The 25,710-nt window shown below is 32.6% G+C and overlaps 4 protein-coding genes across 4 annotated transcripts in view; 3 read left to right on the top strand and 1 right to left on the bottom strand.

Moving 5' to 3' along the window:
* Positions 1-1,693: 1,693 nt before the first annotated feature.
* On the top strand, positions 1,694-7,931 carry aspr (asperous). Its single transcript, XM_090114673.1, has 11 exons — positions 1,694-1,721; positions 2,278-2,341; positions 4,408-4,620; positions 4,905-4,996; positions 5,090-5,171; positions 5,272-5,363; positions 5,568-5,732; positions 5,962-6,184; positions 6,437-6,570; positions 6,884-7,031; positions 7,591-7,931. Exons 2-11 carry the CDS (start codon positions 2,278-2,280, stop codon positions 7,767-7,769), a joined length of 1,392 nt encoding a protein of 463 aa, XP_089970799.1. The 5' UTR covers positions 1,694-1,721; the 3' UTR covers positions 7,770-7,931.
* Positions 7,932-9,131: 1,200 nt separating this feature from the next.
* On the top strand, positions 9,132-11,472 carry Exo84 (exocyst complex component Exo84). The gene has a single exon (XM_090114271.1). It carries the CDS (start codon positions 9,240-9,242, stop codon positions 11,289-11,291), a length of 2,052 nt encoding a protein of 683 aa, XP_089970397.1. The 5' UTR covers positions 9,132-9,239; the 3' UTR covers positions 11,292-11,472.
* A 97-nt stretch (positions 11,473-11,569) lies between these two features.
* car (vacuolar protein sorting-associated protein 33A) lies at positions 11,570-17,429 on the bottom strand. The gene is made up of 11 exons (XM_090114273.1): positions 17,190-17,429; positions 16,854-17,053; positions 16,332-16,511; positions 16,026-16,146; positions 15,593-15,746; positions 15,004-15,167; positions 14,488-14,658; positions 14,071-14,196; positions 13,418-13,603; positions 12,954-13,077; positions 11,570-11,906 (listed from the first exon to the last, which is right to left on the bottom strand). Exons 1-11 carry the CDS (start codon positions 17,304-17,306, stop codon positions 11,629-11,631), a joined length of 1,821 nt encoding a protein of 606 aa, XP_089970399.1. The 5' UTR covers positions 17,307-17,429; the 3' UTR covers positions 11,570-11,628.
* Positions 17,430-19,621: 2,192 nt separating this feature from the next.
* Positions 19,622-25,710, top strand: part of LOC149899139 (small G protein signaling modulator 2-like) — a 43,189-nt gene continuing 37,100 nt past the window's right edge. The window contains exons 1-3 of the mRNA XM_090114269.1: positions 19,622-19,801; positions 22,575-22,681; positions 25,253-25,405. Coding sequence (XP_089970395.1) covers positions 19,777-19,801; positions 22,575-22,681; positions 25,253-25,405 — 285 coding nt within the window. The 5' untranslated portion in view covers positions 19,622-19,776. The remainder of the gene's footprint in view (positions 19,802-22,574; positions 22,682-25,252; positions 25,406-25,710) is intronic.

Genomic DNA, 25,710 nt, shown 5'->3' with positions numbered 1-25,710 from the left:
ATGACTCAGTTGCTACCCGAGAAAATCTCCCGTTTCCATAAACGTATGTTAATAATGATATTTAGATCAATAATATTACAGATCTTTTTCCGAATTGGATCTCCACGGATTTAATCTGTTTTGTCTCCCTTTAAAGGAGGTGATTTATGAAGAGATGAAACTATAGGTTCCGTAGATATTTTTAATACTCAGTTAGAATAGAATATTGTTTCAAAACAATGAATGAATCCTTATTGAAACATGAAATATTTTACAGAAAAATGTTTACCTAGCGGTTGCATGATCATCATTGTTTTTACATAAGGTATTATAAAGCTGAAGAGTTTTTATAGAGTAGGTAATATATTATATAGGGTTATGTGACTGACGAGTTGAGGATAATAATTATGGGGCTAGACTCTAGCTAAAGCAGTGTATTGCCGCCAAAAATGGTATTGTAGAAGGGATTAGAAATGAGGACATCCGGAACTCTCACTTTAAATTGCAATACCAGCTTGGAATACGTTATAAATCCCCGATGCCTTAATTTGGGTCGACTCATGACAGTGGGTACATTTACCTACTTACAAATCAATATACATAAGTTAATCCATTATTGTCGTAACCCTTTAATCCTAAGCGCGGAGAGAATCCTATCTTTGTTTGTTTCAATTTGATATAAATGTAAAATTTAGGCAGATTTTTTAACCTATTGTTACCAACAGCATTACAAATTTGGATTCAATTTTGCATATAGATTGCTACCCATGACTTACGAGAACAATGTCAACTACCATAACATGACCATAACTGAATGAGCCTATATTATGTTTGTATTCAAGTGACATCATAGCCTGGTGGTACTTTCCAAAACAAATTATTTAAATTTCGCAGAACTTAATTAGCAATAAAAAATAAATAGATTTATAAGTTTACCATTAAAGGTAAAATGTTATTTTGGAGTCTGAGCACGGCTCGTAACTTACCTTGTCTAATTTTTATAATTTGCTACCTAGTAGGTATCTAGCCATAATCAGCCATTATTCAGGATAAGTATAGCCAAGCTATGCTTATCCTGAATAATTATATGCGATGTGTGTTGATTTGTTTGTCTTTATTTCACGTTGCATATAAGAAAACTTGTATGATTCTTGAGTTTGGAGAAAGAAGGATAGAGAATGATAGTACCTAATCTTATGGCTACTTGTTACTTCGATGGAACATCTAGTTCCTATGGGAATTCCTTTGACTATGAGGTAAATTTGAAGCTAGTAGGTACATTTTAGTGTGTAGTGTAGTCACCTGATAAATAATCCGTTAAAATATAAACGAATCAGTCAGTGGTAATCATTTTAAATTGTTAATTGCTATTCTGCTCTATGTAGTTTTTGTTGAAAATAATTGGCAGCCGTTAATTATATTATTTTCTTATTGTGATAATAACTACACTTACTTACCTACACTTATTACCTTATTGTTACATTGCTTTGTTTGAAACCTAACTTAAAACAAATATAAATAGATTAATCATCGAAATCGCACAAGAGATTCTATAAATACGGATATGAGCTAAATAAATTATTCACGATACATTTAAATATTAATATCAATAAATTAAGAGTTTAGTTTTTGGTGGTAGCCTATGATGCGAATTCTTGAGATGCGTAGGCGCAATCGGGTATAAGGATACGCGACTTTACTCCAAGTCGTGTTTTCCTCACGACATTTACGGACGAACAGATGTAAGTGTCGAGTGTTCAAAGAAATATAAATAATTAAAATAAATATTTGAACTTGCGTAATCCTGTACCTACTGTGAATTTTAAGAATTTGAAGTGTGAAGTGTTTGCCCCGATAATTCTACATTGACAGGAACTTGATTTCTTAGAAATTATGTTTACTTTTTAAATTTTTAACGGATCTTTAACAAAATTAGTTTGAGGGTTAAAATTATCATCAACATTCAGTTACTCTATCTGAGAGTCTGTAAACTAAATATTTGTGCGTCTATAATACCTATCCATAGTGTTCAAATTACAAGTTTTGGGTTAAATTGGGTTGGATAATAATGTAATTGTAATTTTGAATGCTAGAATCTGTGCAATTTTGTTGATTTTATATATCCTCAGCAGTGATTTATATAATATGTACTTAGTTCTCTACTTCTTACTCTTTGAAGTCGCATTATTTTTTATAACAGAGCTTCCAATTTTCTTCCGTTGCACGTGAAATTTTTGCCACGAACCTGACTAAGTACCTAACCTACTTTATATTTATATCCATCCATCTCAATTTCAGATGCAAGAAAAACTTTTTTCTATAGCACCTCTGGTGCTTTTGGCGTTGGCATGGGGCGCTGATGGTGAGTGTCTTGGAACTAGGTATTATAATGTGATATATATAAATAAAAAATAATAAATAACTACCTAAATATCTCCAATCGATGATAATATAATATTATAGAGTCAATTACGTATGCGATATTTTACAAACATTATGTTATTCTACAATTACTTAGTAATACCAGAATATTAATTACTCCTAAATACGCAAATATACATTTAAACAGCGGTTTAAAAAATAGCGTTTGTTTAGCCGGTAATTTTGAATAACATGTTAAAACAATGCACATTCCTACTCAAACTATATCTATATAACAACAAAATGACTATGATAGCGCATTGGTAAATTAACCTCCAGTTTCTAGCAACATAATAAATGCAAAAGAAGTTGGCATACAGGCAAACGTTGTGATTGATTAATTATTAATACGTAGGTACGTAGGTTGATTCCGCGTGTTTATATGATAAATCACTATATAAACAAAACATTGTAATATTATTTAGAATGGTTTAATGGTAAAACTTAATTATTTGGTGTGCTTCCTACTTTCCATTTGGGTTTTTCTTGGGTTCTTGTGATATCCTTGTCGTTTATAAGTTATAACAATATGGTTATAACATAGTATTCTGTGGTTATCAAAAATTATTTCTATTAAGTATATGTAATAGAACAATACTTTCCGGGTATAAGTTCCCAGGAAACATTGTTTGCGATTCTAATACAAATTTTTTAGCGATTGCTGATAATGCGATATTTGCGATTTAAATTAAAGTAAATGATGTATGTATATGGTAATATGGAAACATGTGTCATCTGGTAATTGAACGTTCCCATGCCTGTTACACTAGTTTTATAAGTAATATAATAAATAATGTTTAGTACATAATATAATACATATAATCAATCATATATAGGTATTATAACAATTATTACCATTACTCAGGGAATAATCACTGAGCGTTATAACTTATAACATACGACGAAAAAATTATGTAGGAGGCCTTGTTTCAGGATAAGATAGACGTCAGTTTTAGAGAGATAGGAAGTCATCCTTCAAGGGTAACGTTCCTTATGTTTGGGCAGTGAAAGGGTCCACGAAAAAAGGCTATAACTTGCTCACTTCCCGGTTTCTCCAAAAGCTGTTGTTAAATAGTGTAGTTCTTAATCTTAATACCGAGGATTTATAAACTGGCCAAACCATTGACGCGAATTAACCCCAAATAAAGTAAAGATTGATAAGCAGTCGAGCCTCCAAATTAACCTTATGTAATTGAATGATATCATTAAGAGTTTCTTGTTCGCTGAGGTCTTTTGTTCGCTGGACAAGGACATAAGGTCCAGTGTGGGCGATAAGTCATTCACCATCTTATATGGGCATGGCCGTACCAAGGTCTCGCTGTTTGTTTTGCTTGCCATCTGATTTGATGATGTATTTCGATTATGCAAATTAAGAATGTGGCAGGATGTTAAAGTTAAGGTTATAAATATACATTCTTTGCCAATTAAAAATGTCTAGTGGGCGTTAATGGCTTATGATTGCGCAACGCTTTCAAATATGGGAATTTTAATATTTTATCAACTCCAAGTTTATTTGGGAAATTCCTTTCCGTTTGTTGGACTTAAATAGCATTGTTATTTTAACGTATTGTTATTCAAAGAAAGATAAATAGGCAATAAAATTTATTTTTAGGTGTGTGTGTGTTCAACTATTGTTGGAACTTGGAACTGAGAATAAATTATTTGTACCTAGATCTGCTTATGGTCCACACATTCCTGAGTCTGGAATTAGGTATACGAAATTGAGCAAGTTCATTTGCAGTTGCAAAATATTTTTAAGGCTTAACTAATAAAACGAAATAAAAGTGATTAAAAAAAATATCGATAATTTACACGATGATAATTGCGTACCTAAATCTATGCCTGTGACTATAGGTATTTGTTCATTATGATAAAACTAAGACACTGCGCTGAATAAACAAAATATACTTGCCAACTATTGTTTTAAACTAGACATTATAACAGAACTCAAGTTATGCCACAATACCATACCCGACGTTTTAGCGAATAATTGTTATAATTTTTCAGCTCAACGTTACTACAACTACTACCCGCGCGGTTACGCCGGCCGCAACCTGTATGAGCACGGTCGCTCGATCTCGGACGATCTCGTGCGATGCGGACCGAACACTTGCGGCGTTGGTGCCCACTGCACGCACGGTAGTGTGCGGCCGGTGTGCGCGTGCCTGCCTGGATACTCTGGGGATCCTTTGTCGCAGTGCGTTAAGATTGAGTGTGTTGGTAAGTGTATATAATAATGTTACCTATGTTTCTTTTTAAATAGGGACATATTTTGGGATTGCACAGTTAGCGCATTAATGATTTGGCATAGCTAACCAATTTTTAAAGCTACTAATACCAAACCACTTTACGTGTAAGCATGAGCACTAGATAGGATTTTAAATCATGACTACAGTGAGAACCTCTGTTCACTTTATATTTTTCTTTTTTGATACTCTATAGAATTTTTAAGTTTCAAATTACGTTAATGTTTTTGTTTTCAAGAAAAATTAAACTCTTTTCAGACAACAGCGAATGCCGTGGTCACCAATCATGTGTAAATCAACACTGCATCAACCCCTGTGATGGCGCTTGCGGATCCCATGCCAACTGTGAGGTGAGATAAGAATACCTTTAATATTTCTAATCAATTTTATTCTCTAATAATCCTTCGTGTTTTTAATTACTATATAAAAAATTTTTCTAACAGGTTCGTCAACATGTGCCAGTATGCTCATGTCCTCCTGGTTACACCGGCAATCCTTTCACAGCCTGCAGAATCGCTGATCCAGGTAAAACACTTCAGAGTAACTTTAAATGTTTGTTTTCAATAAAAAATACTATTTGTTTTCTATGAAGGATGTTTATCTTCATGTGTTTAATTGTTCACAGAGGAAGCTTGCCACCCATCCCCATGCGGTCCCAATACCAAATGCCACGTTGCCAACAACCAAGCCATCTGTACTTGTCTCCCTGGATACAGAGTAAGTAGAAAACATGGATAAAAACAAATGTTAAGCATTTGAATAAAGAACTACGTGTTTAATGCTGTGAAACTCAGTTTAGCAGCTTTAATTTCGCATGGTTGAACGACTTACAGAGAGGCATAAATACAAGCCTTTCGAAATGCCTTCTCAAAGTGGGTGAATTGAAGACCTCTATTAATTTATATTCATTAATTTGTGCAGGGAAGCCCACTCGCTGGATGCAGACACGAATGCGACTCCGACAGCGACTGCGGTGCGCAACAGTCTTGCCGCGACTTCAAATGTGTCAGCCCTTGTAGCGACTGTGGTGTTAACGCCGACTGCGAAACTGTTGCTGCCCACCGTGCTGTGTGCAAGTGCCCAAGAGTGAGTTTATAATATTAACTATGTGTCATTTTGCCTTTTTTTTATCTAATTGTTGGTTACAGCTCTGCCCAGGTTGAACTGGCATAAAAACATTATTTAGTGATTATTTGAGATGATAAATAGGTACTTATCCGTTTATAAAATCCATAAAGACGTTTTTGAGTTAAATCGTAAGAAAAAAAACAGAAAATCTAATAAAATAAAATCAAATCAATTCAATGTTTTTTAGGGCTACCACGGCGATCCCTACCGTATCTGTTCCGCTGAGTGTACCTCAGACAGTGAATGCCCCAGCTACAAGCCAGCTTGCGTATACAACGCGTGTGTCAACCCTTGCACCAACGCTTGCGGTGTGAACGCCGAGTGCAACCTCCGCGGTTTGACGCCCGTCTGCTCCTGCCCTAAGACCATGACCGGTGACCCCTTCACATTCTGCAGGCCTTTCGAAGCGCGTATGTAGTAATTTTTGTTAAATGTCAAATTATATCTTTGTTCATATTTTGTCACTGAATAACAGACACTCTATGCAACTTAAAATGCATTGTAAACATATTGCAATTTGCAAAGAAAGATTGAATTGATATGAGGAATTTTTAATTGTGTGTTTCCTCTTACATTTATAGGAGTTTTATAAGGCAATGGATATTTTCTACGTATTTATTTTATTACAACAAAAATATATAGATTGTTTAACTATAAAACAGGTGACCTTTGCGAGCCAAACCCTTGCGGTGCGAACGCCAAGTGTACCCCCGGCCACGACCGTACTGGTGCTGAACGCCCCGTCTGTACTTGCCCTACTGGATACCGTGGAAATGCTCTCGTTTCTTGTGAAAAGGTATGTTTTTCGAGAATATTAAAATGTAAACTCTACCCATATTATATGAGACAAAATACAATCTCTTCAGCAGTCACACACATCAAATTTTTTTTAAGATTACTTATTTAATACGAAGAATATGTAGATATAAATGTATAAACATAAATATTATATAATCCAGCATATGCTTTTTTTCAAAATATTGCCCTTCAAATCCAGATAGTTAGTCGAACAAAAACATAGAATTACTTACTTACAATTCCTTCTTATGTTTTTTCTACCTTTTAACTTAATCCACTTATAAAATAACCATCTCATCATCATCGTCTAGGGCGAGTGTGAACTAGATTCCCAATGTCCCGACCACTTGGCGTGCGTGGGCTACGAGTGTGTGGACCCTTGTCTCGGTAACACGCAGTGCGGCTCTGGCGCTGTGTGCATGGCGCGTAGACACATCGCTGTCTGCACGTGTCCTGGAGGTAAGTTTAATTCTATAGTTAACAATTTATATATTACGCAAATTCTATAGTAAGGTAGTAAAGGTTCATAATAATGAAGATGCGTCATTTTAAATTTTGGAAAGTAACGTAATATCCGCATTGAATTTGTAATGATGCAGCTATTTTCAAACCCATATTTCACTCCGTCGTTATAAATTTCGCGTCGCGGTCGTTATAAAATATAATAGAATTTTCAATGGAAACCTTGCTTGTGTATAAAGATATTTTCATTACAAAAAAAATCGTAAAACGACGTTTCGATGTACTTATTTAATAAATACTAGATTTCCGCCCGCGGCTTCGCCCGCGTTTTCAAAGGAAAAATAGTTCCCGTTCCCGTGGGATTTCCGGGATAAAACCTATCCTATGTGTTCAAATCCAAGTTACCCTCTATATGTGTGCTAAATTTCATTGTAATCGGTTCAGTAGTTTTTACGTGAAAGAGTAACAAACATCCATACATCCATACATCCATACAAACTTTCGCCTTTATAATAGTATTAAGATTAAGATTTATTGAATAAATCCTCGTTTTCAGATCATCACGGTGATGCCCTAGTCAGCTGCTACCACACCAACTCTGAAGCCGCGTCCGCTCGCTACTACAGGTTCAAGCGTAACGGCAACTTCACAGAAAAAATTGAGGACCAGACCGAGGGAGTTGCCACGGAAACCATCGTTGTAGAGACGACCCTTGCTACCCCGACTGACGATTAAAAATAATCTTGCCTTTAATCACTGCCAAGTATTAAAGTGCACAATTAACAAATCGATTGATAAATAAACAAGCATTTTTTTGATCGTGTGTTATAAACTGATTTAATAGAAATTAAATCACCTTCTTAATGCAGGATCAAATGAAATAAATAATTTTTTATAGTTTTGATTTTTATTTTTACCTTTATTCTTATCCTGTTATAAATAAGTATTAGTAGGTACTGTTGATAGTCCCAAAGTTACTGCAATTATTTAGGTATATATCTAGGTAGAGCGAATAACACTCATATGTTTTTATTTCGTTATGAGTTTTATAGTCGATTGTGTCACGCAACACAAAAGTTTAATCATAGCAGCTTTACATAAATTTAGCACCCCATCGAAGGATTTTGAAATCAAAATGACCTTAATTAAAAAAATAGGTCTACGACCAAATCCAAACAGACTTATCGATTATGCATCTCATTTCAAAGGAAACTGATAAAACTTTATATTTCAGTATTAACTAGATGCTATTTTTTGCAAAAAAAAAAACAATATAAATAACTAATTATTAACTAACTAACTATAGGCGACCTAACTAATCAAATAAGATTTAAGACCATTTTGACCTCAAATATTCTTTAATGGGGTGCTAAAGTTACACAACTTTAGCACCATTCAAGTTTAAAATCTTATTAAGTTTTTGTTGGGTGAAAATACAAATAATGTAGGTAGTAGTTACCTACATAGAGCAAATATCAAACCGTAGTACCTACCGTACGTGATCTACGGTACCGGTATATTCTTCTGTTTTTTGAATGATTTGTCTCAGTGTGGCTATGTGATGTAAATTATTAATATTTTCCTATTACATATTTCATTTTTATTATACTTAGGCGTTCATTTTTTATCATGTTGCGCTGCTAATTGAATGTATTCCTCTTCAACCGATTAAAAAACCAAGAGGGAGTTTTCAATTTGTCTGTATTTTTTGCGTACCTATATTATAACACAAACTTCTCGATTGGAAGAACCGATTTTGATGATTTTATTATGAATTGAAAGCTGGTGCCTACCATAATAATATTATGGTTCCTTAATTGGTCTAGTCGAGAAGGCGGTCCATTTTTTAAAGTGAAACTTTTTTTGTTAAATTATTATTTTACCAGTTATTGATACCGATTTTATGATATTTATAACATATTGTCTTTTATCCTTACTTACTATCTTTTATAATGCAATCGGCAGTAGATTAAACGATTTTTTATTTTTTTATATCAAAACTAGGTAGGTTTGTTAATGAACGTATCCATTCCAAACGTAATGTGAAGTTGACACTCGTTTGACAAAATCGTCAGTTGACATGAAACAATTTTGACATTGGATGGGTTGATTGAAACGTCCTGTCGTTCGATTATCGAATGATGAGTGAAATAGTGTTTTTATTAAATAATTAATCGAAAATATATTTAATACATATGCAAAACGATGTCTGACATCAATATGGAGAAGTTTGCAGTTCCAGATTTTGTGCCAGAACGCTATGTGAAGGAGTTAGCGAGGTCGTGTGTCGGAGGGGAGGAGCTGCAGCAGCAAAAGGTGAAAATTGAAGGCTTAGCTGAGGAGACAGCTAATGCTCTTAAGAAAAATGTTTACGAAAACTATATGCAGTTTATTGAAACTGCTACCGAAATATCCCACCTAGAAGCCGAAATGTATAAACTTTCGCATTTACTGAGCGATCAGAGAACGGTGCTCACCACTCTGTCCCAAGCGTCAATTTTAGGTAACGATAACGCTTTATCGCGTGAATCACTCGATAACCATGACTTAGAAGCTGAACGAGTTGAAGAAGAGCGAAGAAACAAACTTAATCTAATTACAGAAAAGGTTGAAGGTTGCATGAATTTATTAGATGTACCCGATAGAAACTTATTACATGAAGGAGATTTACTAGAAATAGATGCCGAAGAGAATACTGCCTTACAAAGAATGCATGTTTACTTATTTAATGATTGCCTAATGTTGACATCTTGGATTTCCAATCGGCGTGGCCCCATGAGATATAAGTTTCAAATTAGTTATCCTATTAGTACCTTAGCTGTAGTTAATGTTCGAGATTTAGGTACTGTTAAACAAGCTTTTAAGGTGCTAGCATTTCCTGACACTAGAGTATTTCAATGTAATAGTTTAGCAATTAAAAAAGACTGGCTTGATAAGTTTGAGACTGCTAAGAAGTTGCACATAGAGAAAGAAACATTAAAACAAAAGAAAAAGGATAGTATGGATAAACCAAAACCTGAAATGCTCGAGTCTCCAAGCCTCTCAGTAGAGGAGATACCGTCTCCACAAATAACACCACTACCTGACTGGCTGGCTGATGTAATTGAGGAATTAGATGTGCTAATTGTAGAAAGACACTTCCAAAAAACCTATGACTTAATGACCTCAGCACAAAAAACCTTAAACACTGAAGAGTTCAAAAATCACCCACAGAGAGCTGATATTTTGAAAAAAATTGATCAAAAGCAAAAGGTATTGACAGAGATTTTATTGAAAGAATTGGATGTCACTCACAACTGGAGTCCCAGAGGTGGGTTGAGGTCCTCGCGCCATCCTGTACAGATACTCAATAAGTTTAATATGACAAGTCAAGCCTGTGAGCTGTTTCTAGATATTTGTAGTCACACAGTCAAAGCTCATGTGAAAGGAGTTCAATTAGAGGGTTCTATACTTAGTTATGTAAAGCAAGTGGGGGATGTATTCTTCTGCTCACTGAGCGATGCCTTAATAGAGTTCACTACCTTATTTCCTAAGAATAAAGTTAGCAGTTTCATAGTCTGGGCTAGTATGCAGCTTAGGATACTTATGAGTCAAATTATTAAGCAAGTATTCACACCACAATGTGCTTTGGATTCTGTGTTAAATTGTGTTCAGAGTTTGAGAGAGCAGTGTGAACTGTTCTGTGAGTTTGGTCTCGATTTAAGATTTCAAATGAATAGTTGCTTAAGAACTCCAATTATTAAAGCGTTGAAGGAATATAAAGAAAAGATTGTTGACTCCATGAAGACTAAAGTATCAGAAGATAAATGGACACCAGTTAATATGCATACTAAAGTGGGCACTAATAAATTTTTATTACAAATGACAGATTTGGGAATGAATTTGACAAAGTATGTAATAAATGAAACATGGGTTGATTTGTCCAGCAGTACAATATGGTTTGTACAATCGATTATGACTCTTCAAACTATTGGCCTTAAAATTGTAACTAAAGATATGATGGATGTTGTTGATGATTGTATTTATGCTATTTATAATGCTAGGCTGACGTTATCAGTCAGCAATGACACAAGTTATTCACAGAAAAATTATAAATTTTTATTAGATGTAGTTATGCCTCTAATGCTTAGAAGTTACAAGGAAGAAGTTGGCTATGAAAATGAAAAATTGATGGGTCTAGCTAAAAAGCATGGTGTAAATATTGCACCACCAAAGAAATCTAACATCACAAAGTATACAAGCAATGAATATTTATGAGAATAGTATGAACGGATAATATTGTGTATATTATTTTTATGCTGAAGCTTTAATGTTGTAATATATAGATGGTAAGCATGCAGAATTTTGTAAGATTATTTAAAAACTGATCAAATTAAAATTTATATTATATGAAAGTTAAATAATACGAAATTTTAATAAACCAAGAGTCATGGTTTAATGTTGCTTTTTATTTTAACACCTTTATTTTTTGTTATAAAAATAATGAAAACGAAAACAATGTTACAGGCCTTTATTATGTTTAAAACACATTGATAATAACGATAATATATGATATATCACATAAATATGTTTTATTAAATATAAGTAACTATAATTATTCCTCCATGAGAGTTTCGATAAAAGTGTTTCCATTAATTATTTTGGTCGTTAAAATAACGAATTCAACATTGGAATCTTCTTGCTGGCTGATTGAACGTAATGCTGAGATTTCATGGTAGGTACAGCCGCCGATGAAAAATATTAAAATCACTTTAGGGCTGTCTACAGAGGAGTTTTCACTCGTAATGGAGTTCCGACGAACCATGCGAGGCTGTAGCGTTTGTAGTTCATCTACTGTTGGTCCTGGTAGAGCTCCCATAACATCCACAATACCTGAAACATTTGAATAATTTTCTGCATTGGCATTAACTTGAAATATGGTGGCAAAATGTTTTTTTAACACATTTTTAAATTATTAATAGGCTTTTTAGTAAGCTTAATTTTTGTAAGTTACATTTAATTTTGAATAAATGAAACTGATTCCAATAAATCACTTCAAAATAATTACCTACATTATTATTCTGTACGTTCATTTTACAAACAAAACTTAATCGAATCCAAACAGGATATTCTAACCAACATAACGGATAACTTACGGGACTCTTGATAGTCCATCATTGAATTTACAAGTCAAATTCTTGCATTTGAATATTTTCGCATCCTTTCGCACTATTCACAACAAAGTGCTACTTTTTGCAAAGTTCAAATATATTATGTAGATCATCCTTATTCTCTTTTTCATTTTAAATAAGTACTCCAATTAAAAGACCTTGTAATATTTGAAACTGATGTGTTTTAAATTGATTCAGAGACATCATAAAAAATCAATAGTAAGCCCACAATACATGGCATGAATATTGTATTAGCATAATAAGTAGGCGTTTAAAAATAGCGTCATCTGGCACTGATAGCTATTTATCAAATACCGAGTTCGTGCGATAACACGCTATTGAGTCATTTCATTTGCACTCAGTGATTTTAGTTTTCGTTATAATGACCGCTATGTGAGATACGAATTTGAAAGTTTTGTTTTAATTATGATATGAGGAAGTTTAATATAAAATTTTTAAGCTAATTATTTTTATCGTGTGCTTTTAAGTACATGGCGTTGATATATAAATTATTATACCATTGGGCATTGTTTAATAAATTCTAAAACAGGAGGCATAACGGAGATATGTTATACCAATAATTCAAAAATATTAATGACATACAATAATTAGTTTTACAGAGGTTTACAAAATAATCTGATCTACCTTATTATACCCGTTTTTTCTTCAGGCTATTAATAACCCACATTATTACGTTTTGACGCAAAAATATATCAGTCAACTAAATGAAAAAAGTTACAATATATATATGTATAAAATAATTTCATACCAGCCCAGCCTTTATTCTTCGAGATGTGTTCGCTCAGTCTCACTGAGAGGGGAATGTATTTGCTCGATAGATAACTCTTCTCTGTAGCATCTAACTCTGATTCGTCCATTGTTAGGTGTAATGCCTAAAATTATATTTACCAAAATTAATACTTTGTTTAAAAATTCGGAAGTTATAACTAATAGTAAATATAAAATTTATGAAATTTCTAAATATTATTTTACATGAATTATGGTAACAGATATTATAAACTATTTTTTATAGCACAAATCACCAAGCGATTCATATTAAATTGTCAATAAAATACAAAGCAATAAAGCAATGGATTCTAAAATTGTCCTAAAACAGATAAAGTTACAAATTTTGTAGTAATATTTCTAACAGTCAATAAACAAACATCACGCGAGACTTTGTTTTGTCAGTATCGATTCGAATAATTATAGAAACATAATATTTTATCGTACCTTTCTCAAAACCGCATACTGTCTAGACCCAGTTTGTGGTTTGAGCAATCCACACTTCTCTAGATTGCATAATGTGAGCCAAGTCTTTAACCCATACACTTGTACTAATTCTCGTTTGTAGTATTCTAATACTTTCGGCTTTAGACCCGATCCCGTGGCGCATTGGAGACAGATCAACCTTAATACCTAGGGAATAGGATTGATTTTTAAGTAATTTATGCAGTAATTAAAAGGTGGACTATTAAGTTTGTAAAACATGAGAAGAAAAGTATCTGAAATATGACACCGATAAGCGAAATTATTTCTTGATCAAATTATTATTTTAATAATCACCCGTTCTAAGTTAAAATTCAAGTTTGTTTAGTAAATATGTAGTAAAAATATGTACATTCTTTTATTAAAAACTAGTGGTCCGCCCCAGCTTCGCCCGTGGTACATATTTCGTAATAAAAGGTGGCCTTTGTCCTTTTTCGGGTATCAAAATATCTCCATAACAAATTTCATGCAAATTGGTTCAGTAGTTTAGGCGTGATTGAGTAACAGACAGACAGACAGAGTTACTTTCGCATTTATAATATTAGTATGGATATGGCACGAGTATCAAGAAGTTTTTGTTGAAAAGAATACTAATAAGTAATAATTATTATTATTACCTTCGTCAAAGGCGCCTTCTGAGCGATAAGGTCTTCAATAAATGTACAAACTTTCTCATTATCAAGACAGTTTAAGAAATCCTCTTCACACTGTATCTTGTCGTGGAAATCAAACGAATCTGTAGTCTGAAAAAGAATATCTATCATTACTAACTTATACATATTGGATTCTTCTTAGACTTAGATTTTGAGAGTATTCATTTGTAAACTTTCATTTCATAATTAATTAATATCATAAATGCGACATTTAGTGTGTATTTTCGTTTGTTGGCCCTTCACATCGCCGCGGAAAGATTTTATGGCATAATTTTTACACAGCCTAATTATTAAACAGTAAAACATCTCGTTCCATTGGAATTTCTTTTGACTATGCGATCGAAGCCGCGGGCAGAAAGCTAGTATATAAATACTAATTACCTCTTTAATATATTCCGCTATAGCTGTATGTGTGGCCAGCGACTGTTTGTTGGCCAACATCTGCGGAAGTCGGGACACAAATTGCTTGATTTCTTGCACCGATTTGTCGTTGTGTCTCTCGTCCAGTTGCGTTTTTATTACGCGCGCCTTTTTCGATAGTACTGTTCCCACCTGAAAAAAATTATAAGATATAGTTATTTGGATCGAATATTCTCTTAATTAATTTAAATGAATGCTAACTACAGCATTCATTTAAATTACTGAAATATTTTCATTGATAACCTATAAACACGAATTAAATTATTGTTTTTTGTTAGGGAACACTGGCTTTTTTGGATTCTCAAACAAAAAAGGCTTATGCTTTCAATGCCTAGTGAGGACTATTAAAAAAAGGTTGTAAGAAATATAGCACAAATACAAAGTTCGGATTCCTATTTTAAGAATTCTTATATCCACAACTTCGGATAGGAATATTATACAGAATTCAATTGTAATAAAAAAAAATATATATCTAACAGTAGTAAAGTTACAATCCCGCAGCTCTGTGTACAGTTCTTCACTGCTGTTCAATATGACTCGCTTTCGTTCCCTCGCCGTCACTTCGGGGTTAGTGTCGTCTGGACTGACGAATTTGTGCCCTGGGAATGTTGCTGTGGAATTCTTAATGCCGTATATTTCATCTGAAAAATATAATTTAATGTCTTTAATTTGTCACTAGCTGTGCCATGCAGACGAAACCGCAGACAAAAGCACGTATTTATATTTTCTATAGATTATATGTTATTTAGAAAAATTTGCTACAGCACTGCCAAGTATTATAAGTTTCATGTGAAAGTTTATAAACAAGAATTTAAGAATATCCTGAAAACCGTGTTTATTTTAGGATTTTTTTTTCTATCTTACTTTAATGAGGGAAGGCCTAAATTACACATTATGAAGTCAATGAACAAGATGAGGTATCATTAAAACAAAATAGACTTGCTGGAAGTAGTCAATGATAGTTTAAAAATCAAATACAACGCAGGTACTACCAGGAAATTGTGTTATGAATTTAACCACTGTGTAAGGATTTACGCGAGCCACATTGATCTGTTTGGTTACTTACCAATCAACCCTTCGTATGTAAGTTGCGTCGCCATAACGCTTGTGAAGTCAATGGCTCGATCTATCAAAAGCAGTTGATCTATACATGATGTGGTAGCGCCCTTTGGACCCAGTCCCTGTTCCTCTTTGTTTAGACGACAAAGGAGGTCCCATACCTAAGAACCAGTAAAATAATAAAGTTTTTATAATTTTGTTGTATGCTGTATAATATAGATGCTATAATAAACTTTGTTGTCTATGTATAGTGATAGGTAATTATGCAGTCATTTGTGTCTGTGAGTACTACAGAATTTCACATTTATTATTGAATTATAAGGGTAATACAAATCACTATACATGATTTAATACAATTATAATCCAAGAGTGCATAGATTCTATTAACTATTTTATTTTGCTTCAATGTGCCCACATCTTTAAATTTTTATATGAATTACCTGCTTAGCTGCTTGTCCTTTCCCAAACACACGGGGCACAATGCCATACAGCTGTTGTATAGTCCTTAATGCTTGAGCTGCATTGTACAAGCATGTTGGATCGCCTTCCAAATAATTCTCTCTGAAAAAAAAAACATTACTAAGAAAAGGTCTACTTTTTATCTACAGCAAAAAAATTATCTAGGTTTTTATTAAGTACATTGTACCAAAGAAATGTTTATTATATAATCGGTATACAGTAGTAACATCAAACAATAGTCTTCAAAAAATTTCCAATATACATATAAGCAAGATGCAAGTTCTTACCTGAAATCATTTTGCAGTTCAAGTGACATCAAATCACTATCAAATGGAAATATATCACAGATAAACTCTTGTATTGTGAGATTATTGTACACTCCTCTGTTCTTAAGATGTTTCTCGCACAATTCACTTCTTCGTGGCACAAAGAAAAGGTGGAACTCCACTGGTGCACTCTGCTTGCTTCTGTAAAAACATACATGCACATTTATATTATATGGAGAAAGTACAGACTTGAATGGTTCATCACTACATAGTATAAAAGAAAGGCGTTTTCTCTGTCCATATATCCCTATGTACGCTTAAATCTTTAACACTTTGCAAAGGATTTTGTGTGATTTTTCTTTAATACATAGAAGAAGGTTTTAGACTTTAGTATATAATTTATTAGATTATAGATAAAGCAGGCGAAGCCACGGGCGGAAAGCTACTACATTATATGAACCAGTCAACTCAAACTCACAAGTGGGTATTTTGAAAAATTTTCATGTTATCTTTTTAATACCATACATATAACTTATGGCTTACCTTAAAGACTGAATATAGTCCGCAACTAAATCCATTAAGAATATCTTTGGCCTAGCAATGAATATGATGTGTTTAACTGATATTGTAGGCAGGCTCCCTGGCCGTAACGGGAACATGTCGGCCACTTCATGTTCCTTTAACAGAGAGTACTGTGCCACTAAACCTACAGGACCTGCGAGCCATTCGTCCCAGATTGTCACCTTAAAAAATAAACACAAATAGTAAATAAATAAGAAGCTTTTCTTTCATTATGATATTACATGGACGTATGTATTGTATGGACGTCGTTAGTAGTGGCACTGTCTCCATCGTTATGCTGCACGTAGATACACTTACCTTTGGGCCCTCACATAGTTGTAGTAGATTTAATAACTCCTTTCTCATCGTTTCTTGGATTATAGCGACATTCAACCTTCCTCCGGACAAATGTGTGCACATTTTTGTTTCTTTCATATTCTACGAGTCTTTCAGATATCAATACTGTTTTGTTATTATGGAATAAGATTTTTAATCACTGTTTAGTGTTCGCGTTTATTGATATTTATTATAATAAATCCGATTGTCATTTTCTTGACTTTTTTTAACTGACATTGACATCCTGACATTTGGTAAGTTAACAGTAAAAATTTTTACAAGTTCAGATAATAAAATATATTATTAATAATACATAAATCATACTTTTTGTATTTATTGCAATATTTTAGAGGTATACTTCTCCTCATGATTTGATCAAATTGTATATACATCTAAACAGTTTTCTTCTTTTTTAAGAATTAAAAGTCTATGGTTATTTTTTTGGCGGGAAAGTTGACAGACTGACACTGAAAAAAAAATAGGTTTGGTTTTAGTGGTTTCGTAATTCCTTAAAATAATTTTAATTAGGTACGTTAAAAATAGACGTAAAAAATACGGCTCATTTCAAAATAATGTTTTAGTGAATTCATCGGAATTACACAGGTAATATTGAAATAATTTTGCTACCTGCTTCACTGTAAGGATGATAGGATACAATCAATTTATATTTTCCATAATAATTTCAAATTAAGTAGCCATCCTCTCCCTTTAATTAATTACTTATTTGAATTCTAATAAGGCCCAAATAATGTACTTACTTACTTTCAATTCAAACCAATCGTTAGTACTTATATGTTTTATAAAACTACCCACTACATGTTCGTTGTTACATTCAGGATGGATGTGTGTTGTGAAATATATTTTAATTTTATTAATATACATCCGTTCTATATCAATATAGAACTTAGTCGAGTTTACAATACAATACATGAGAATAGGTTTGTGTTATTTCTATGATATTTTCATTGATATACATATTTTTAAAAGAGATAAGAACAGATATGTAAGCAAAATTAATAACGTAATGAAGAATAAGCTTAGCATAGGAAATTTAAGAATATTTAAAAGAGTCGTTGAGAGGATCTTATCAAGCTAACCATCTTTCTTTGATCAAAAGCCTCTGAGATCGAAGGAATGGAAAGTCAACATCTGAATAGGTAAAATAAACACTATCTATTATTAATTTTAATAAAAAAGGGCTAGATTCATTTGCTATACTTATTCAGGCAATGTAAGGGTACAATAATTCGCACAAAGCGAAGAAGATGGAAAGATTTTTCAAAACAACATCGTTAGGAAAAAAAAGAAATTCCACCTTTTTAAACCAATAAAAGTGATTTTTATTTCAGAAGGGACATTTTTCAGATAGACCTAGGTATAATTTTTGTCAAAAATAATTTCATGTGAAAACTTGCAGATTTGCTGAAAACACAAAAAGTCTCTCTAAGTACTTATACAATTTATAATTTCGACTGTTTCGGACTATTGAAGATATCAAAATATGTATAGTATGAAAAATTCATAAATATGAAAGAAAGGGAAACTGACGAAATCAAGTGGAATTCACGTAACATAAAGCGCAAAGGTAATATATTTTACAAAACAATAAACATCTCAAAATATTTATTAGCGAAGTGTGAAATATTATATCACGTAAGCTCCTAATGCGCGTCATAACTCATAATATAATATGTGGAAAAGTTTTCGCTGAAATATTGCTTACGATTACCAGTAAATAACGGAAAATTGAAATTGCTAGGATTCCGGGAAACGGGACGAAGAAGCCCAGATTGTCGGAATTTGCTTAGCATAACAAATGTAAATCGGCGACAAACGTATCTGACTGTAAGTATGTCTAAGTGATAAATATTTTTCAGGTTCCATAAATATATTATGTAGGCTCAATTTCGGTTCATCTTTTTTATATATTGACTAGCTACTCACCCTGGTAAACGATTTTTTTGAAAGTTATTATTTTTTAACAATTGTTACTCAAAGCTAAAAAAAAATAGAAATGAAATAAAATTCGTTCAGCCGTTTTTGAGCTATAATTTATACCTAGTTGGTGTAACTTACGCGAGTTTTTGTTAAGGTTAAGGACGCACATTTATAGATTTGCAAGAAATGTCGAAGTCTCGATGTGTGGATATTATATTTTAACCTAGAAATCGAGGCTAATTTAATAAACATTTACTGCATGAGCGTAGATATTTTCTAATGCTTTACCATTGCTATTTATTATGTTTTATTTTATAAACCAAAATTTTCCTTATTCATTTACATTATCCTGAGCCGGTGCCAAAAATGTGTATTATGTATGTTATGTTATCTATACCCTGGGTTAGGTACAAGCGTTACAGAATACAGCCCAAGTATCACTCGCGGAGCGCTCTCAGAAGGCTGGCAGCCGACTGCGCGCGGCGCAGGATCGATTTTTCCACAAAACAAGCCATTTTCAACCATCAGTGACATGATAAACACGTTTCCACGTTTTCTCACGCTATCTGATAAATACTACAAAACATGTGAATGTCTTTCTCGTAAATAATGAACTACTATTCGCACACTAATGATCATGGCCGCCCAAAATAAAGGTAGGTGTATTTTAATAATAATAAAAAAAATATAAATGTAATTTTCGAATTTCGAATGTTAGCTTTTTTATGTTAATTGAGTGATAATGCGCTATGGGCGCTGTTTTTATGGGACGTTCTACTTGTTGGAGTGCTCTTCGTTTTGACGTGAAGATAACACAAACTTGTGTGGGCGAAAATGGGCCATGTGATGTTTAGGCATAATAATTGCAGTGAACTTATTTGGAGTTTACGTTGTGTTATTGTGAATCAATAATATCCGAATTATTGTTATAAATTATATAAATAAAAGATAAATAAGTTACAAGAATTATATATAAAGACTTGTTTCTATCGTTCAGGATTTATAGTTTACCAGGACACGATTTTAGTGCAAAATATTTAAATATGTTTGTAGTTAGTTAAATATTAATTATATTTTTGCAATTTATTGGTTTATCTGGTACGTAAGCATTATATAGATATTTCTATAACGTTTATAACGTTAGCCTTCACGTATGATTAATGTTCTGAATCTTACCGTAAATTTTCGTTGACTAACCCTTGGATTAGCGAAGATGACGTGTCAGTAATTTATCTTCTTTTTTCTTCGAGTTTCTCGGGTTGCAAATAAATTACTCTTCTTGAAAACGTTTGAAAATATAATGGACTTTAATTTTGGACGTCAAAAGCTTGCTATTATAAGAGCATTATATCAATTTTATAAAAATATAAGGGTGGCTATATTACAAGTAACATTACCATAGGTATAATATAAAACATACCAAAAGATATTATTAAAAAAAATGGAATGAGTGACCAAAAAATATTTTTATATTGAGAATATGCATAGTTCATACATAGTATATACCTATGTTCTTAGACTATTTTTTTCACATAATTTATATACATTGGGTACTAATTTATTATTCATAAGGTTATTGTACTTCATAAATTGCGTGCTAATACTTTAAGTACATGATAGTCATTAAATAAATAATTAATAAAGGGAAAATAAAAAAGTCTCTTTTGTGGTTATTTTTAATATTTACCCAAAATAGTAAAGTTTAGTTTTATTTGATTAAAATAAACGATTTAAAAAAAATATAACCCACTACGTAAGTGTAGTGGATAGAGGTAGAGAATAAGAGATATATTATATAGGTATAAAAATTATGTTGGGTTTATAAGAGGGATATTTTTAAATAATAATTTATTTCTAAAAAGCGAATAACACTTAATTTCATTTAAGTAAAAAGTTTTTAAAAACTTATCTCTGTCACGTCTCGCACTTGATAGAGTTCCCTGACGGGCGGAGTGAATTACTTTCCTGCTTCCATAATGGAAAACTTTGACATAACCGTATGATTGACGCTAATGCTTCGTTCCTTGGAAATTATATGCTCGATTATCGATACATCGAAGCTATAACAACACGTCCCTATAATTTTCATTGTTTTTTAGTCATCAATCAAAAATGGACTCTTTGAATCTTGTTATGGATAGGTACTCACTCCATCTTTTGTGATGGACAAGTTGAAATGGATTATGGGAACTATATTGTTTCCTTTAAAATATGGGATATTTTATCAAACTATGTAATGAAATAATTTAAAACAATCTTTGAAGCGTGATGTTTACATAAGTATAGTGTCCAAAACTGTTTCAATTTGTTTGTGTAAAATTTCATACAAAAAAATCAAACTGCCTTTATAATCCAGATAATTATTATCATTTATACCAGATAATAATAATAAAAACTCTCACACACATTACGTCGGCTTTTTAACTTCATATTACGTAGGTGGTTTGTACTACGCTTAATTCCTCACGGCCTACTTACAATAACTTAGAAATGTATTGCGTAGAAAATTTTGGCTATTCGAAATCAAATCATAGATAACCGAGCGAATAATAGATTCATTGGACGCTATTATCCCTCTTTATCTGAGCACGATTCGAACAAAATAAAGCACTCATCAATATTTGAACAGCATTTACATTTTAATGACTTCTTTCTACGTGAGTAGCTAAACTGCGGGATTACCTAACTACGCTTTTGTTTACATTTAGTTAAACATTTTTTTTGTAATTGAAGCTGTTTTTAGATTTAATTACCTACATTTTTTTATATTTTTGGGCGAATTTTAATTAGTAACGAAGCTAATTATTTGGAAATAAAAACAAAAATATCTCGATACCTTTTTATTTTACAGATTCAGGTTTTTATTTTTATTTATTTCTAATGAGTTTATACAACTTTGGAAATACCATTCCATATTTCAGCTAGCGTATCTATAGTTATGTACCTACTTATCTAACGGAAAATTACTGATAAAAAAATCGGTTTAGCTTTGTTTCAATGACTTGTAATCTCATAAAAGCCGGTTCAATATAAACATTTTATCTAAATAATACATACAAATTATTGATATGCTTTTGTTTGTAAAAATGCCTTTGTGCTAAATAAAAAATTCTCTAGATTATGTTGATGACGTCGCTGAAGGTATCATTGACGATATAAGTACGAGATCATTCAGTTTCATTGGATTTTTGTAATAATAAAGTATTTTTTAATAAAACAAGGTACCTATTTTATTTTAATTATATGCAACTAACAAGAAACAAACAACACTCAAAGTTCGACTTTGCTCATATCATTTTTCAATAACTTTTTCTTGTACCCTTTTACAACTTAATTTTGTAAGATGATCCCAGAATACTCAAACACTTTAAACAATTTTCCCTTTTTCCTAGAAGTTTGCTTTAGTTTAACGTAAATTGTTTTGCTCAGTAGAGACTGGGTCAGAAGAAATGCCGGCCGCGAGTGACCCCAGCGCTGAACAGAAGGAGCGGCTCATTGCTGCTGTCAAGAAAGAAGTTAAGCAGTTGATGGAAGAGGTACTGTGTCTTAGATTCATTTTTTATTATAGCGCAGCAGAACTAGTGGACAATTATCATTACAAAATACAAAACAATCGACTTACCGACATTTTTGTAACAAACATATTTTGATTATTTTTAAAGTCATATCGAATTCTTTTTGTATACCGTAGGTCAGCACGTGTAGCATAATCGACGCGAGTTGGGATTGTTAATAGGTTTGAAACATGATTAGCTATATAACTAGTAATATACTAGGTGTAAGCGAAAGATTAATTCACAATATTAAACCTGAATTTCATTAGGCAAATAAAGATACTAGGGAGAAATCACATAAAGGGGTAACTAGTGAGATTGTATAAGAAATATATGTATAAGAAATAATGTAACATTTTATGTATTTCTTATAGAACCTTATCCGTATTCTTAATACCTGATATAATTCTGGCAACACGTACCCAATTAGGTATTTATCATCTTGTTATCTTTCATATTAGGGGCCATCCATTAATCACGTGATGTTTTTTTTGGCTTTTTTACCCCCCTCCTCCCCCTTGGTGATACGTGTTGAGGTTTAAGACTACCCCTCCCCCCTCTCCCCTGTATCACGTGTATTTTTTCGTACCTGCAAAGAATCTATTTTTTATTTATAAAAATTCTGGTATAAGTATCATCTAATTTTATTATAGAAAATTAAAGACTATATAATAAACGTTCAGAGGTAGACAGAAAGGTTGCAGTTTGTTTTTGACTGACATAAAAATAATGAAAGAAATGCGAAAAAGTTTGTTTGTAGGTACTAGTACATGAACATTATTTAATGTACAATATTTTCGGACCACGGATTAGCAAGACTTTATTCAACGCGAGTAACTGGATAAACATCTTATTAACTAAAGATAACACATACATGTAACGCCGCTTTTCGGTTGAGTATCGCGCGCTTGCCGAAAAAATAAGTACACGTGATACTTGGCTTTACCCCCCCTCCCCCTGATGATATTTCGTGATTTTTTATGGACCCCTCCCCCCCCCTTTCGAGCCTCACGTGATTAATGGACAGCCCAATATTTGGATTGAATATTCGTTCTTCTCTTGTTTGTGTTAATTCTTTTGTATTTGACGTTGAATTTATAATTAGTGTCCATCGATTTTGTTTTGTCATTTTCTAACATCATCGCCATCTTCGAAAAATATCGTTATCGTATCGGTTGAAAATTATAAAGATATTTCTGAACCAAGTCGCCCAAAATAAATGCTTTCAGCTCGTTAGTAATCAAGTAGCGCTAGAAAATAATAAATATCAAGTAATTGATCAATTTAGTATGCCGTCTTCATAGAAACATCATTAATACTAAAATACTATTAACTCGCAAAGTTGTTATTCAAATTTATGTAAGTAAATGCCTTGCTGTTGATAAGTTTATCTCTACGTCTACTAGAAGTGCGATAAGTCATGAGAAGGTAAGGCTTCAATCATACAAAATGTAGGTTATATTCAGTCTCTAGTGAACACTATGGTTTTCTTTGGAATTTTACTGGGAAAACCCTCCGGGGAGGCTAAGTCGCTTGAATTTTTCAAGTAAAATAACTTTTCTGTACGACAGAGTAACGAAAAAGGAAAATATCTTAAAAATATTGGTGATTTATAGTTACAGTGGGAAATAAAATCATCATCCTATTTCCCATATTTTAAACATAAATAAATATTGTATACATAATATATACATATATACTTGTTAGTTAGTTATTCTATACTTGCCTATTACCTACACATAATGACAATATTTCAATTATTTGACTTAGCAGGATACCTACTATACTGACTACGCCAACTAGATAATAAATATAAAAATGTATTTCTAGAAAACTAATCAGATGAGGTATGTAAGATTGCAAAGCACAACAAAAGATTAATAAAAGTATTGCAAGAACGTATTACACTGGATTTTTCCAAGGGAGAAGGAAATTTCTGTAAATACCAGAGCAGAGTTAAGATTATTATTAAAGATTTTTCTCTTTGCCGTGAGCATCTCGGAACCTATTAGAACTCAAATACATATTTCCCTTTTCAAAGATTTTCCTTCAAGCCGAGCTGCATCGCGTCTTATTAATGTTTCTTATTTGTGTACACTTGTATTTAAAGTTTACTTTGGATTTTAAATTTACGTTGACTTTGCTGATATAAAAGAGGAGATGAATTTACCTACTACTCGAATTTTTAATTTAACCTTCACGCTTGCTCTAGCAAATATCCTATGGCCTATTCTCTCAATAAAGGTTTTACTTTTTTTTTTTCAATCATTTATTCAAGGCTTTTGAACGAATGTTCATGGCAGCCCCATTGTAACAATCAACTTACAAACTTACTTGTGGCAGCAATATCGAACTTTATGAATCAACTACCGTTCATTTTTGTCAGACTTTCGTAATCCATATCTTGTCCTACTTCGTAAAGTGTTTCTTATTTTTCTACTACATTTTTTGAACTACGTAAACCATTTAATCCTACACGACAGTTCTTACCAGATTTACCTTTCAGTGATTGTATTTACTTATTTTCCTTTGATATAAAAATCACTCCAACAGGCGGTTACACGAAAATTCGTTCACGAAGAGAGTGGAGGAGTAACCGCGCTATGTGGTGCGGTAGAAGCATGCCTCGGCCAGGGGCTGAGGAGACGGGCCTTAGGCCTGTTCAAAACAAGCTCTACTACTGCACTATTGCACAAAATTGCCAAGGTAAGTTATTTGATATTTTATACTTTATAGCATTCAAATGCTTTCCCCACGGCAAGGCGAACGACGTGGTTTCGAATCCCGTCTCGAGATCGATTTTTTTCTATTCTTAAAACTGCTCATTTAGTATTGGCATTTTAAATTTGAGTTTATAAGGAGTTTATGAAATATGTTTTATTGTCAGCTGCACAAAATTGCTAAGTTATGCCATTTTAATATGAAATGTGAATTTATAATGACTTTCTGAGCGGTTATTATGATTTGATTCACTCAGCGGTTCTTTAAGGGCCTTTAATGAGATTTTTGTT

Source organism: Colias eurytheme, chromosome 21 (genome assembly GCF_061535395.1).
Source record: "Colias eurytheme isolate Ceu_HAF_F1 chromosome 21, ilColEury1 Martin Lab GWU primary, whole genome shotgun sequence".
In the NCBI taxonomy this organism is placed as follows: Eukaryota; Metazoa; Arthropoda; class Insecta; order Lepidoptera; family Pieridae; genus Colias; species Colias eurytheme.
The sequence above is the reverse complement of the archived record's forward strand: the minus strand, read 5'-3'. Positions and strand labels throughout refer to the sequence as shown.

Excerpts from the sequence above, each read along its gene's own strand:
- aspr (XM_090114673.1), top strand. The coding sequence starts at position 2,278 with ATGCAAGAAAAACTTTTTTCTATAGCACCTCTGGTGCTTTTGGCGTTG. Across the intron at positions 2,342-4,407 it reads GTTGGCATGGGGCGCTGATG|CTCAACGTTACTACAACTAC; the intron begins GTGAGTGTCTTG and ends ATAATTTTTCAG. Across the intron at positions 4,997-5,089 it reads GATCCCATGCCAACTGTGAG|GTTCGTCAACATGTGCCAGT; the intron begins GTGAGATAAGAA and ends TTTTTCTAACAG.
- Exo84 (XM_090114271.1), top strand. The coding sequence starts at position 9,240 with ATGTCTGACATCAATATGGAGAAGTTTGCAGTTCCAGATTTTGTGCCA.
- car (XM_090114273.1), bottom strand. The coding sequence starts at position 17,306 with ATGAAAGAAACAAAAATGTGCACACATTTGTCCGGAGGAAGGTTGAAT. Across the intron at positions 15,747-16,025 it reads AAGGACAAGCAGCTAAGCAG|GTATGGGACCTCCTTTGTCG; the intron begins GTAATTCATATA and ends ACTGGTTCTTAG. Across the intron at positions 13,078-13,417 it reads AGTATGCGGTTTTGAGAAAG|GCATTACACCTAACAATGGA; the intron begins GTACGATAAAAT and ends ATATAATTTTAG.